The 15,252-nt window shown below is 39.8% G+C and overlaps 1 protein-coding gene across 1 annotated transcript in view; it reads right to left on the bottom strand.

The window, feature by feature from the left end:
* The window catches only part of CYP7B1 (cytochrome P450 family 7 subfamily B member 1), a 332,699-nt gene that overhangs the window by 100,276 nt on the left and 217,171 nt on the right, over positions 1-15,252 (bottom strand). The window contains exon 2 of the mRNA XM_075353233.1: positions 13,290-13,426. Within this exon, the coding sequence (XP_075209348.1) occupies positions 13,290-13,426 (137 nt within the window). The remainder of the gene's footprint in view (positions 1-13,289; positions 13,427-15,252) is intronic.

Raw genomic sequence — 15,252 nt, 5'->3', positions numbered from 1 at the left:
TACCCTGGAAAGTAACTTATTGTACAGCAGTGCGGAAAATGTTGTGCCTTTGTTAATATAATATTTAAATAAAATGAATATTTTGCAAACATTTACCCTACATATTTCACTGCTCTACTGATGTAAAATGTTTTCTATGTTGTTTTATTCTTCATCCAGAATAAATGGGCAAACTTAAGATACAAACTGCACATTCCTGAGTATTCTGGAGAGGTGTGAACTGCAATATTGTAATTATTTCCTGGGTCCACATTTTTGTTCTCCAATTTCCTTAAAGAAGATTTGGGGATAGTGCACTTAATATTCTGCCATACTGTGCTTAATAAAAAGTAGGTAACAATGCAATGGTGAGGAGAATACATGAGCACCACTTACACAAGTTAATCCAACACTGTTGAAGGTGTCAGTTAAAAGGCAGCAATGCTTCCAAATTATACTCAGGGGCGTAACTACCGCGGCTGCAGAGGGCCCGCTCTGCAGATCAGCAAGCAGCTCCTTTCTGTGAAAGGAGTTGCGCTGATCTGACGCAGACCACGCAGCCACTATATGACCTGGTGCCGCCGCCGCTGACATCGGGCCCCCCTCCCCCGTCATCACACACAGCAACAATGAAGAAGCGTGGAGCGGCCCGTGCAGCTCCACGCTCCATCATTCTCCCTCTGTGCCTGCACGGTGACGTCACTCCTGTGCGACCGCTGTGCTGAGAGCACAGAGCATAGGGCAGGAGGACGCCAACTGCAGCTGTAGGGGAACGGAGAAGAGGTGAAGACGGAGCAGCGGGGGAATGAGGAGACCTGAGGACAGCAGCGGGGGAATGAGGAGACAGATAAGAACTTGTGATTTTTTTTTTGTTTTGTTTGTTTTTTTAAAAATCAGTGCATACACGGTGGCTGGGGGCCAGGGGAAGGGGAGCATGGGGGGGCCTGCCAGCATTCTACATGGACCATGGGGGGGCTGCCAGCATTATACATGGACCATGGGGGGGGCTGCCAGCATTATACATGGAGCATTGGTGATGCCAGCATTATACATAAAGCATGGGGGGGGGCTGCCAGCATTATACATGAAGCATGGGGGGGCTTCCAGCATTATACATGGAGCATTGGTGATGCCAGCATTATACATAAAGCATGGGGGGGGCTGCCAGCATTATACATGAAGCATGGGGGGGCTGCCAGCATTATACATGGAGCATAGGGGGGCTGCCTGCATTATACATGAAGCATGGGGGGGGGGCTACCAGCATTATACATGAAGCATGGGGGGGCTGCCAGCATTATACATGGAGCATTGGTGATGCCAGCATTATACATAAAGCATGGGGGGGGCTGCCAGCATTATACATGAAGCATGGGGGGGCTGCCAGCATTATACATGGAGCATAGGGGGGCTACCAGCATTATACATGGAGCATTGGTGATGCCAGCATTATACATGAAGCTTGGGGGGGGGGCTGCCAGCATTATACATGAAGCATGGGGGGACTGCCAGCATTATACATGGAGCATTGGTGATGCCAGCATTATACATAAAGCATGGGGGGGGGGCTGCCAGCATTATACATGGAGCATAGGGGGGCTGCCTGCATTATACATGAAGCATGGGGGGGCTACCAGCATTATACATGGAGCATTGGTGATGCCAGCATTATACATGAAGCTTGGGGGGGGGCTGCCAGCATTATACATGAAGCATGGGGGGGCTGCCAGCATTATACATGGAGCATTGGTGATGCCAGCATTATACATAAAGCATGGGGGGGGGCTGCCAGCATTATACATGAAGCATGGGGGGGCTGCCAGCATTATACATGGCCAAAAAGACTGACGGCACTCACCAAACTGAGGTGTGAACAGGTGCATAATTGAACTTAACATAAAATACAAAAAAAGACAGTTTGCATTCTGATAATGCTAAAGCATGGAAACCATGAATGTGTGAACATGGACCTGCATTACTGCTAAGGAAAATCTACGAAAAATGAGATATTTAGCATATAGAAATGGCCATTTGTATATCTGCCCAGTTGCCCCTTCAAGGCATATCTCGTAACTGGGTACCTACACTATGCTGAAGTCTCTCTCTGGGTTAAAAACCTCCTGTGTATGGTAGTAGTAATGCAAGGCATCTATGACAACCCCCCATTACTTATGTGTAAGAAATAAACACAAACACTGAAAAAATCCTTTATTAAAATAAAAGACAAAAAAAACCCTCTTTCACTCCTTTATTAATACCGAAATCACCCCTTGGCAACAATCACAGGTGACTACAGACTGCTATTTTTAGGCTGGGGGCCCAATAGAAATAGGTCTTCACAGCCTGAGAATACCAGCTCCCTGCTGTTGGACTTTAGCATAACTCGGTATCAAAGGTGGGGGGACTGCACACTGTTTTTTAAAATTATTTATTTAAATTATTTAAAAAAAAAAGTCACATTCAGTTCTTGTTATTTTGATACACAGCCAAGATAATTGCAGGACTGGAGGTTGCAGCCTGTAGGCGTAGGCTTTATTTGTGCAGGGTATCATAATATGGGGGGAGGGCCCTATGCCAATTGTTTTCTTTATTAATTTATTTTTACACCATGATAGTGACCGCAGACAGTGCCTGTAATTGGTTGCAGTCAGGTGCTGTCACACAGGCCTGCAACCAATCACAGACGCCAAGACTGCCAGTGGGCGGAGAAAGAAGTGCATATGGATGATCAATAATGAGCGGCCCAGGAAGAAGAATGAGCAGCCATGAGAGCAGTTACAGCAATGCTGGAGCCTCGGTAAGTACAAGCACATCTCAATAAATTAGAATATCATCAAAAAAGTTAATATATTCCAGTATTTCAATACAAAAGGGGAAACACATATATTATATAGAGTCATTACAGAGTGATCTATTTCAAGTGTTTATTTATATTAATGTTGTTCGTACAGCCAATGAAAACCCAAAAGTCATTATCTCAGAAAATTAGAATAATTACCACAAAACACCTGCAAAGGCTTCCTAATTGTTTAAAATGGTCCTTTAGTCTTGTTCAGTAGGCTACACAATTATGGGGAAGACTGCTGACTTGACATATGTCTTCAAGGCAGTCATTGACACACTCCACAAGGAGAATAAGTCACAAAAGGTCATTGCTAAAGAAGCTGGCTGTTCACAGAGTGCTGTATCCAAGCATACCCATATGTATAGATATGTATCCAAGCATGAATGGAAAGTTGAGTGGAAGGAAAAAGATATAACGGCAGCCTTAATAGGATTGTAAAGAAAAGGCCATTCAAAACTTTGGGGGAGATTCACAAGGAGTGGACTGCTGCTGGAGTCAGTGCTTCAAGAGCTACCACACACAGACGTATTCAGGACATGGGCTACAACTCTCGCATTCCTTGTGTCAATCCACTCATGACCAATAGACAATACCAGATGCATCTTACCTGGGCCAAGAAGAAAAAGAGCTGGACTATTGCTCAGTGGTCCATGGTGTTGTTTTCAGATGAAAGTACATTTTGCATTTCATTTGGAAATCAAGGTCCCAGAGTTTGGAGGAAGAGTGGAGAGGCCACAATCCAAGTTGCTTGAGGTCTAGTGTGAAGTTTCCACAATCAGTGATGGTTTGGGGAGCCATGTCATCTGCTGGTGTAGGTCCACTGTGTTTTATCAAGACCAAAGTCCGTGCAGCCGTCTACCAGGACATTTTAGATCATTTCATGCTTCCCTCTGCTTTTTGGAGATGGATATTTAATTTCCCAGCAGAACTTGGTACCGTCCACACTGCCAAAAGTACCAATACCTGGTTTTATAACCACAGTATAACTGTGCTTGATTGCCCAGTAAAATCACTCGACCTAAACCCTATTGAGAATCTATAGGATATTGTCAAGAGGAAGATGAGAGACACCAGACCCAACAATGCAGACGAGCCGAAGGCTGCTATCAAAGCAACCCAAGCTTCCATAACACCTCAGCAGTGCCACAGGCTGATAGCCTCCATGCCACGCCACATTGATGCAATAATTCACGCAAAAGGAGCCCCGATAAAGTATTGATGGTATTTACTGTAAAGACATTTCAGTATGCACCAACATTTCTAAGCTTAAAATATTTTTTTTCAATTGGTCTTATACAGTGTGTCCACCCATATCCTGTCCACCGCCATTAACTTGAGAATGGCAGCAGCTATAGGCATAGAAGTGGTGTCTAGCTATAGTAAAGTAGCCATGCGCTACGCAATGAAACCACCTATAGCGCCACCTGGTGGAAAACAAGGTGGCGCTATAACAACAGTTAGCATTTTTATCTTGAAAACGAAACGAGATAGAGAAAAAAAAGTGAATTACAAAGTTGTAGGGCATCATCAATTCAATACGAATCGATACCTTGCATACAGAAATGCTATGATTAGAACGTGTAAAACTCACAAGGCTGCGGACGTGAAGCGATACCTCATAGAGACCTTCCTACAAGTCATTGGGTATGGTGGGTGCGTACAGTGGCCTCCACGCTCACCTGACCTGACCCAATTGGACTTCTTTCTGTGAGGTCCCATCAAACAGCAGGTGTATGTGACCCATCCACCAACATTGCAGGACCTACGACGATGTATCACAGATGCTTGTGCAAACATGTCACCTACCATATTGCACAACGTGCAGCAAGATACAGTATGCTGTCCAGAGTCCAGATGTGCATTGCAGCTGATGGTGGCCACTTTGAGCATCAAAGTTAAATGAGCGCCATATGCGTGACTTGCATTCAATGTTTTTTGGGGGGGGGTCATGGGTTTCATATCATAGCAGTTATTTATGCAAGGTGCTGATTCGTATTGAATTGATGATGCCCTACAATTTTTTAATTTACTTTTTTTTTCTAACTTGTTCCGTTTTCAAGATAAAAATGCTAACTCCGTTGTTTTCCACCAGGTGGTGCTATAGGTGGTTTCATTGCGTAGCGCATAGCTACCTTACTATACCTAGACACCACTTCTATGCCTATAGCTGCCACCGTTCTCAAGTTAATGGCGGTGGACAGGATATGGGTGGACACACTGAAAAATATTCTAATTTTCTGAGATAATGACTTTTGGGTTTTCCTTGGCTGTAAGCCATAATCATCAACATTAACAGAAATAAACACTTGAAATAGATCCCTCTGTTTGTAATGACTCTATATAATATATGTGTTTCCCTTTTTTGTATTGAATTACTGAAATAAATTAACTTTTTTATGATATTCTTATCTATTGAGATTCACTTGTATAAAGCGCTTGCTTCATTTTTATTTTTATTTTTTATTTCCTGAGTGCCAAACCCAGATCATTAGCTGGAGTTATTTGAGAATTGCGGGCTTGGATCCGGCACTTGGGTACGTTTGACACCACGCAGATCTGGACTTTTTTCACTAATAAAGACCAATGTGCCACACTAGACACAGTCCACGGGCATGAGAGGAGCTGCATCTTAGCTGCTTTAAAGTTCTTTTGATAACTCTGTGACAGTAATTGTAAAGTGACATTTTGGTGGTTTGTTATTTTGTTTTATTTTTATTACTGCAACAACTTCTAATTTATTAATATATGGCCATTTTGAATCTTATCATGATGTACTCCACCAAACAATCGCTTTCAATCTGAAAATATGACTCCTTAATATATTCATTTGGAAATACATAAATCTTTCACAAGTCAATCATTTATGATATGTGACTTGCTTCATCAAAGGTACTTGAACGAATGCTCATCTCTCTGTTAATTGACTGTTACGGTTTGGTACAAATTTTGCATACAAACCTTGCAAATCTTTTGTTTTTGATTTATCTATCTCCCTTGCATATATTACATTGTTGTCTCATTGCAGTCTATAAAAACATGCTTTTCGTGATGAAATCACAAATAATGAATAAAGTACAAATGCTCAGTTCTTAACCTGTCTAAAAAGGCTTATTCTCTAAAAAGCTATTAAAACAAAAGTAAAGGGATATTAACAAATACCTTGAAATGCAATGTATTGTAACCATACAATACATAACAAGGTACAGAAAGTATAACTAAAATTGGATAAGTGATAGTGAGGGTAGAAGCTGCTGTTATGGCAGAGTGATGGCAAAAGCTGTAGACTTTCTTGAAGTGGGTTTTCTGGTTCTACTTAATGGTGTCAAAGGTGGAAAAGAGTCTAATTTGTTGGGGTAGTGAAATTCAGAGCACAGGAGAAGCATGGGAGAAATCGTGGAGATGGATGCGTGAGGAACTGACAACAGAAGAAGGTATTGTGAACACTGAAGATTACATTTTAGAGGTCTACCATCAAGTCTCCACCATTGTTCCTGATGTTTGGTGATGGCTACTGCACTGATGCCACCTCAACAGCGTGGCAGTGAGCTCAACAGCTCTAGTAGTTCATTCCCGTGTAGATAGACCAACCCTATTCCTAGCTGCAGAACTCACTGATTGGCTGCTGTGCTGTTTCTAGGATACAACGGCCTATGCCAAACACCGGGAAGAATTACAAAGACTCAACTGTGTATCTGGGGTAGGTGACTACAGCACTGTTTGTCTTGTAGCAAACTGCATCCACAGGAGAAATTCAATTAAAATTAATCAACCCCTTTAAGATGGAGAGATTTGGTAGAGACATAGCACTAATGGTCTTGTAAGTATTTGTTAGTATTTTCAACAAATTCTCTGGCTACTGGGTAGCAGTAGTCAGTGAAAGAGTTGTCAGAGGGGGAGGTGGATTATTCAGGCAGCAGATTTACACATGGACTGGAGTAATGCAAGAGTGCAGGATGGAGGCCATATTGAAGGATGTTGCAGTAGTCTAGGTAAGAGATAATAAGGGCACAAACTAACATTTTTGTTGATTTAAAGTTGAGAAAAGAGGAGATAACAGAACCTTTTATGACTTGAAGTCAGCAGTAGGTTATAAATTGGATCTCTGGGAATTGTATCTTATCCTTGCGATATACCCCAAAGTAAATGGGCAGCCAAAGAGAGAATTCCAGACAAATCTGTTTTAGGCTATGTGCGCATTTACCGGATTTTGCCGCGGATTTTTTGAGGTTTTGCTGCATGTTTCGCTGCAGAAAATGTTCATAACATCTCTGCAGTGAATCACCAGCAAAACCTATGGGCAAAAAAAATCCTGTGCGCACTAGGCAGAATTTGACAGCTGCATGTTTTGCTGCGGGATTCCCGCAGCAAAAACAATTGCATGTCAATTCTTTCCGTCAATTGACTCCAATGTTAATCGTGAAATCCCGCAGGGAATAACGCAGGAAGCAAATTCTGTGCGGTTCACTGCGTTTTCCTGCGTTATTCCCTGCAGTATTTCCCGGTTTACCTCCGGTAATGTACATCGCCTGTCTGCGGTTTTGCAGGGAAGTGATGTCATTACAGGAAGAGGAAGCCGTTCAGAGAGTAAACAAACACACAGATCACACACACACAGACATAGATCACATAGACACAGACACATAGAACACACATAGAAAGAAAACGGAAATATAGAAAACAAAGAATGTGGGCTCCGCTGCATATTTACCGTCCAGCCGAGGTAAGCACACAGCGGCGGCCCGGTATTCTCAGGCTGGGGAGGGAGAGGGGCAGGGTTAATGTCCCCCACCTCACTCCCCCTCCCACAGCCGAGAATATCAGCCGCAGCTGCCCCGGGACTGTCGCATGCATTATGCGGCAGCACCGGCGTGTCCCCGGCTCTTCCTGTAGCAGTGGCAGCAGGGTAATACAAGGGGTTAATGGTGGTGGATCGCCGCCATTAACTCCAGGCTTGATCATGGCAGCGTCTATGTGACAGCTGACATGATCAACCCGTAAGTAAAGTGAATAAAACACAGACACCGAAAAATCCTTTATTTTAAATAAAACAAACAAGCCTCGTTCACCATTTTATTAACCCCTCCCGCACCAAAGCTCCGGCGTAATCCACAGGTCCTGCGCTGCTTACATCCAGCCGCGACTGTCACAGACACAGTGCTGAATGAATGCAGCAGACAGCAGAGGTAATTACCGGTCATTTCCCACGGCCGGTAATGTGAACTCACTGCCGACCGTGGGAAATGTAGCGATCTGTCCTCTATCTATCTATCTATCTATCTATCCCTCTATCTGTCTGTCTATCTATCTATCCCTCTATCTATTCTTCTGTCTATCTATCTACTATCTCAGAATTAAATGACTTTTTTTTTTTTTTTCAATGTGCTTTATTGCATTGAATGCAATAAAGCACATCCCAACCCGCACGCGGCAAAACCGCGGCAATACCGCGAACAATACCGCGGTGAAACCGCAGCAAACCGCGGCAAACCGCATGCGGTTTTCGGGTGCGGTTTGCCGCGGTTTTTTACCGCGGGTGCGGTAATCTTTGAGAGCATGCGGAATTTTCTCAAGAAAATTCCATTTCCCAGTGCGCACATAGCCTTAGGCTCTTGCTTGGATTGATGGGTTTCAAAGACTTCAAATCAACAAAGTGATTGTTCTAAATCAGTCAAATCTTCTAGCATTCCAGCACCACCACTCTTGTAGCTGTCTCCATTAGGGCTGGAATTATTTATGTTGCATACATAAGTCACCTGACTGCTGTGGCTAGTAATTGGCTTGCAAGGTCAGGTGACTGATGGACAGGACATTATTACTGCAGATAATCAGTGGCCTCAGTACTGAGGGACGCAACACGGGAGCAGATGGGCATTTGGGTTGCCAGTAAGATTTTCTAGATTTTATAATGATCCCTTTAATAAATTATTATTACAAAAAGGTCCTTCTAAACCAAAAATCCATTAGACATAAAGCTTAAAAGTGTTCATTTTTGCAATATTTTCTTCAATGTCAACCTCAGCAAATAATGTATTTTAATGCAAATCACTGATGTAATTTTTCAGACCCCAATCTTAAAATATAATTTCATTTTAACATGTTTAAATATACACTCCTTAACCTTGAAATTGCAACTCCAAAAAAAAAGTCATGAAATTTAAAGAAATTAGGAAATATAAAGCAAAATTTTCAAAACATCTCGATTTATTCAGTATTAAGTATGAGCCTCACATGCATAAACAGATACACATGGCTCAATGAGGGTTAAAAGGTTATCTGAGTAATGTTCTGTCACATTGCACTTGGGCAGGAACTCATCACGAGCTACTGCATCTCTCTTTGCAATTGCTGACCAATGAGTTGACATATGTGCTCAATGGGAGACAAGTACAGAGACACTGTAGACCAAGTTTAGGCTCAGCAAGCTGTTCAAAGTAGCATGACCAGCATGTGGTCCAGCATAGTTGTTTTAAAAAATGGTTCTTAAGACACTTTGGATAAATGGATGCAGAGCTGTAAGTGTACCTAGAAGGAAGACTAGAAGGGTATGCAAATCATCAAAGTCTGCCTCTGGCAGCTCCTTTTACTGCCAACCAATGATGTCCCAGATGTACTTGGTGGACGTCAAATCTAAAGAAACTTCAGGTCATGGTAGCACGTTGATTAAAAAATGGACGTCTGGAACACCATGGTGTGAACAAGGTGCAAGACTCAAAAATATACAACTAAATAAAAGGATAAAGAGTTGCACACCAGTCACAATGTATAGGGGAATAATGAAAAGCAGAACTGCTATGGGAATACTAGACTGAAAAATACAATGGACTATCTGAAAAAAGTGAAAAACATGAAAATGGTATGTGCATAATAAGATTGGGAGATGTTTAGCCATTGTATTGATCAATGTAAAGGAGCCCCAAAACCAAACACCAAGGTAATCTCTATTTTTGGGGTCCCTAACCTACGTGTAACCTCACCTGCAGTTAATAAACTTGCTCTTTATGGGAAGCAAAGGACCAAGCTATATACTGTATGTGAAATAAGACATAGCTATGGGTGGGGCAGGGTTCTCAGACAGAAAATGCATACTAATTAAAGAATGGACGTCTGGAACACCATGATGTGAACAAGGTGCAAGACTCAAAAATATACAACTAAATAATACGATAAAGAGTTGCACACCAGTCACAATGTATAGGGGAATAATGAAAAGCAAAACTGCTATGGTAATACTAGACTGAAAAATACATCAATCCCAAAGCAGTTTTGCTTTTCATTATTCCCCTATACATTGTGACTGGTGTGCAACTCTTTATCCTATTATTTAGTTGTATATTTTTGAGTCTTGCATCTTGTTCACACCATGGTGTCCCAGACATACATTCTTTAATTAGTATGCATTTTCTGTCTGAGAACCTTGCCCCACCCATAGCCATGTCTTATTTCCCATATATAGATTGGTCCTTTGCTTCCCATACAGAGCAGGTTTTTAACAGCAGGTGAGGTTACACATAGGTTAGGGACCCTAAAAATAGAGATTACCTTGGCGTTTGGTTTTGAGGCTCCCTTGCATTGATCAATACAATGGCTAAACATCTCTCATTCCTATTATTCATAGCAATTATGCACATACCATTTTCATGTTTTTCACTTTTTTCAGATAGTCCATTGTATTTTTCAGTCTAGCATTCCCATATCAGTTCTGCTTTTCATTATTCCCTTATACATTGTGACTGGTGTGTAACTCTTTATCCTATGGTAGCACATTGAGGCCATGCAAGATCCTCACAGTATCACAAGCAATGTTCAGCTTTGTAATGTGTTGATTATAGCTCCTGGGATATTTTGGAGACATGGCCATACCCCTGGTCCTACATCCAAACCAATATAATGCTGAACTGTTAGTTTATCTGGAATGAAGGATCCAGGGTCTGACTATTGTACATTATGCCACCCCATCATAGTACCAGGAGTAGGAATCGTTGTGTAATATTTCATTGTTAAGATCTCTTAATGGTGTTGTCCAGAACAATCACCGGCTATCCTTGCATCCAAAACAAAAGGAAGACTCATATCTGAAAAGAATAGATGTCCAATCCAACCTCCATTGCTCCATTTCAACCTCCTGTCTCCACCTGAATACCACGTAGAAAGCGCCATAAAGAGGCATTCACAAGAGAATGGAGAGATTGTAGCACTGAGCTTAAGGGTGCTTTACACGCTGCAACATCGCTAGCGATAGCTAGCGATGTCATGCGCGATAGTACATGCCCACGTCGCTGTTTCGCTAACGACGCCGGATGTGCGTCACTAACGATGTGACTCCGACGATATATCGTTAGCGATGTCGCAGCTTGTAAAGCACCCTTTATTCCCAGGATTATATTATGTAGGTTAGCATAATGGAGGGTAACTGGACCCCTCTACTCTTCATTCAAGGTATATTAACAGCTCATTGTTACTTAAATTTGATGGTGGGATCAGTAGTACAATAATTTCTCTAAAGTGTCCCAGGAGTAGTTTTTCATCCCAATAATTCCAGACCGTATTTCATACTTGTGCTACTGTGACTAGACTGCATGGCCTAAATGTGCCACTTAGACTTTTCTTCCATTGAGCATATTTGGGTTGTCGTTGGTTTGAAATTGAAAAAGGAGCTGCCAGCAGCAGATTTTGATGATTTGAATGTTCAAGTACATTCAGCGTAGCAGAACATTCCTCAGACAGCCATTATTCTTCTCATTAATAGTATAATAAAGTGCGTAAGTTCGTGTATTTCTGCAACTGAAGCTTATATTTAGTACTAAATAAATCAAGATGTTTTGACAATTTTAATTCGATTTTCCCATCATTTGCATGTCATTAGTATGTCTAGCGCTTCTGTGATTTTAATAATTGCACAACTTTTCCTAGTTACTTATTTCCAAATAGCTTTTATTTTTTATCACTAAAAATGGAAATGAGCAAAACCCTATATCTGCTTCTAAAGTTACATAAAAATCATATTTATAGTGTTATAAAATGAGTATGTGACAATCGTTATTGTGGAGCCACAAAAGGATCTTGTGTAACTGTGATTCTTGGTTTTCACCCTGCTGTGCGGAGATGCAACCGAAAGGAAAGAAACATGATAACTTTCTGCTTCATTTGTTACAAAAACATCAAGTAGGGTTAAAAATGCTTCCAGACTGGTAGGATTAAACGCTTCCCAGGTACTGTGCTGGCTTTCCACATTAGTCTATCTATGGAAAACCACTGCTAGGAAAGAGTCATCCAAGCTAATCTAAGATGAAATTCCTCATTCCAAAAAACCCATATGCGCTGTGTCATTTCTACAAAGGACGAGATACAAGACTCTGTAAGATCCCTGAAGATATTTAGAGAGCTGTCTACTTACTCTTGATCCTTATACAAAATAATGTCTCTGGAGATACTATCATACACTATACCTCGCTCGTTCTTGTAGGCCTATCAAATTTACGTAATCGGTCTCTTATTAGGAAGATTTCAGTGAACGGTTGACAATGATGTACAGTAGTGCTTCGCGGGGATGACGTCTGAGGAAAATGATTCTGCTGCACCACCACACAAAACCAATTAGAGAACTATTTTCTACGACAGGTCAGGAATTTACATTGTTTCTCATGGAAAGATGTGATTTTTAATTTCTCTATTAAGATGACATCCATGTCCCTTGAGACTTCTCACAATGACAATCATTTGCTCATCCCATTGGAAAGTACAATCAGCAAAATTGTATCATCGGTATGGGGTGATGCCAGGACCTCCATGCATCGTTCTGCATTTTCCAAATGAACAACTTTGAAGATTGATAATTAAAACAATAACTATTGACCAAAATTGTTGACAGGACCTGCATCAAACTAGTGAAACCACATGAAAAATATATGTCAATGGAATTTGTATGATTTTAATACAATATATGGCATGGTATTAAGGTCATTATTCTATCTTCAACATCACTTCACCAAAAACTGGAGCCTCGATGATAGACACCACAGATTTTATATGTTAGATGTATCTGAGATGCTTCTAAAATGGCTTTAAAACAGGAAGAAAAACATAAAAAAATCTAAAAATTCAAAATGTATTTTCTGGTCAAAAATTAAAAAATCCATAATCTATCATTGATTTGAATTGACCTGTATTTATAGTTTGTGCATGAGAGTGTTCTATTAGTATCTTTCATAATTGTGATCAGATATATAAAGTTAACTACAATATTCATCAATTTACATTCATCATTTGAAAATATTTACCAATTGTATATCAACACATAGCTCTAAATAGTAATATTTTAAGGTGTACATTCTATTTCCCTGTCCTTCAGCATTAGAAATATCTATTTCAAGCCGAACTGATATACACAGTATAGTCACGGTAATATATATGTATGTCTGCGTAAATTTAAATTTACATCTGAAGTCATTCAAATAATATTTCTTACCTGCGAGGTGGACTGTAAATATGTCTCCGTGCTTCTCTTGCTGTGAGATCAGCAATTTTAAAGGATCTTTACTAAACTGGTAAGCCAAGCCGAGGTATGGGATCCATCCATTTTCCAAAGGGGGTTCTCCTACTTTCCTACAAGATAGAATAAATAGTTTTATAGAGTGTTATTATTACTATTATTATTATTTTATAATTCTTTAAGATTTTCCTAAAGAATACACAAATTCCCCAGGGTAAGGGCGTTCTTTTACTTTCCTTCATGATAGAATAGAGTTTTGTAGAGTATTATTATTATTATTATTATTATCTTATTAGATTTCCCTAAAGAATACATAAACTTCCCAGGGCAAGGGGATTCTCCGACTTTCCTACACGATAGAATATAGAGTTTTGTAATGTTAATAATAATAATAATAATAATATATAATCCTTTTAGGTTTTCCTAAAAAATACACAAACTTCCCAGGGCAAGGGGGTTCTCCTACTTTCATACAAAATACAATATATTATTTTATTACACTTTTAGGTTTTTCTAAAGAATACACAAACTTTCCAGGGCAAGTGTGTTCTCCTACTTTCCTACACAATAGAATATAGAGTTTTCTAGAGTATTATTACTATGGTTATTATTATTATTTATTATTTTATTTATCATTATTATTTTAGAATCCTTTCAGACTTTCCTACAAAATACACAAACTTCCCAGGGCAAGGGAGTTCTCCTACTTTCCTACACGACAGAATATACACAATAGTTTTGTAAAGTATTTTATTATTAGTATTATTATAAATAATAATAATAAGTTATAAACCTTTTAGATTTTCCTAAAGAATACACAAACGTCCCAGGGTAAAAGGGTTCTCCTACTTTCCTACAAGATAGAATACAATATATGGTTTTATAGAGTATTATTATTTTTTTTATCACGCTTTTAGGTTTTCCTAAAGAATACACAAACTTTTCAAGGCAAGGTGGTTTTCCTACTTTCCTACACGATAGAATATAGAGTTTTGCAGAGCGTTATTATTATTATCATTATTATTTTATAATCCTTTTAGATTTGATAAAGAATGGGTTTTCCTTCTTTCCTACAAGATAGAATATATGATTTTACCCTCCCCTACTGTACCCTCACCCATCCCTCATAAACTGTGAGCCCTCGCGGGCAGGGTCCTCTCTCCTCCTGGACCTGTCTGTGCCTTGTATTGTTCATGACTATTGTACTTGGTTTTTATGTATACCCCTTTTCACATGTAAAGCGCCATGGAATAAATGACGCTGTAATAATAAATAATAATTTTATACGGTGTTGTTATATTATTATTATTATTAGTATTATTATTCTTTTATATTTTCCTAAAGAATACACAAACTTCCCAGAGCTTAATAATTTAGATATTTAATATAAAAAATAGCCCATTTAGTTGATTTGTTCTTTAAGACTACTACATATATAAATCATTGTCTAATCCAACTTTTACACACTATTGTTTTTTGTGTTTTTTTTTAAATCACAAGGATTTTACTGAACTGAGACAAACACCATTCAAGCTTCTTCTTTTTTTTCAAGACATTTCTGTTTTCCTGCCTCATCACAGTCTGTGCTGGCAGTCAGGCATTTAGCATGTCAAAGGAAACTGCTTGTCATGATAAGGCAATTATAATGGATTTAGATAATTAGGAGTCAAAGACGTGTATCTCCTTAATAAGGGACGTTCCATGGATCTCATGCAGCACTGTACATGGGTTCATTCTGCTATACACACTGTTCTGATCTATTGTACAAATTACATGTTTTTGTATGTAGGTCTTCTGTCATATTTGGAAGCTGAAAATTCCATTTCTTTTCTTATTACAGCTGTTTAGCTGGTACAATCCGATTTAAAGTCAGTAACACTGAGCATGTCTATTCTGGACAGGATTAATACAAATATTCCTACAGAATAGATCCCATCTG

The sequence above is a fragment of the Anomaloglossus baeobatrachus genome, chromosome 6, assembly GCF_048569485.1.
Source record: "Anomaloglossus baeobatrachus isolate aAnoBae1 chromosome 6, aAnoBae1.hap1, whole genome shotgun sequence".
NCBI lineage: Eukaryota > Metazoa > Chordata > Amphibia > Anura > Aromobatidae > Anomaloglossus > Anomaloglossus baeobatrachus.
This window is presented reverse-complemented; position numbering and strand designations above follow the sequence as displayed.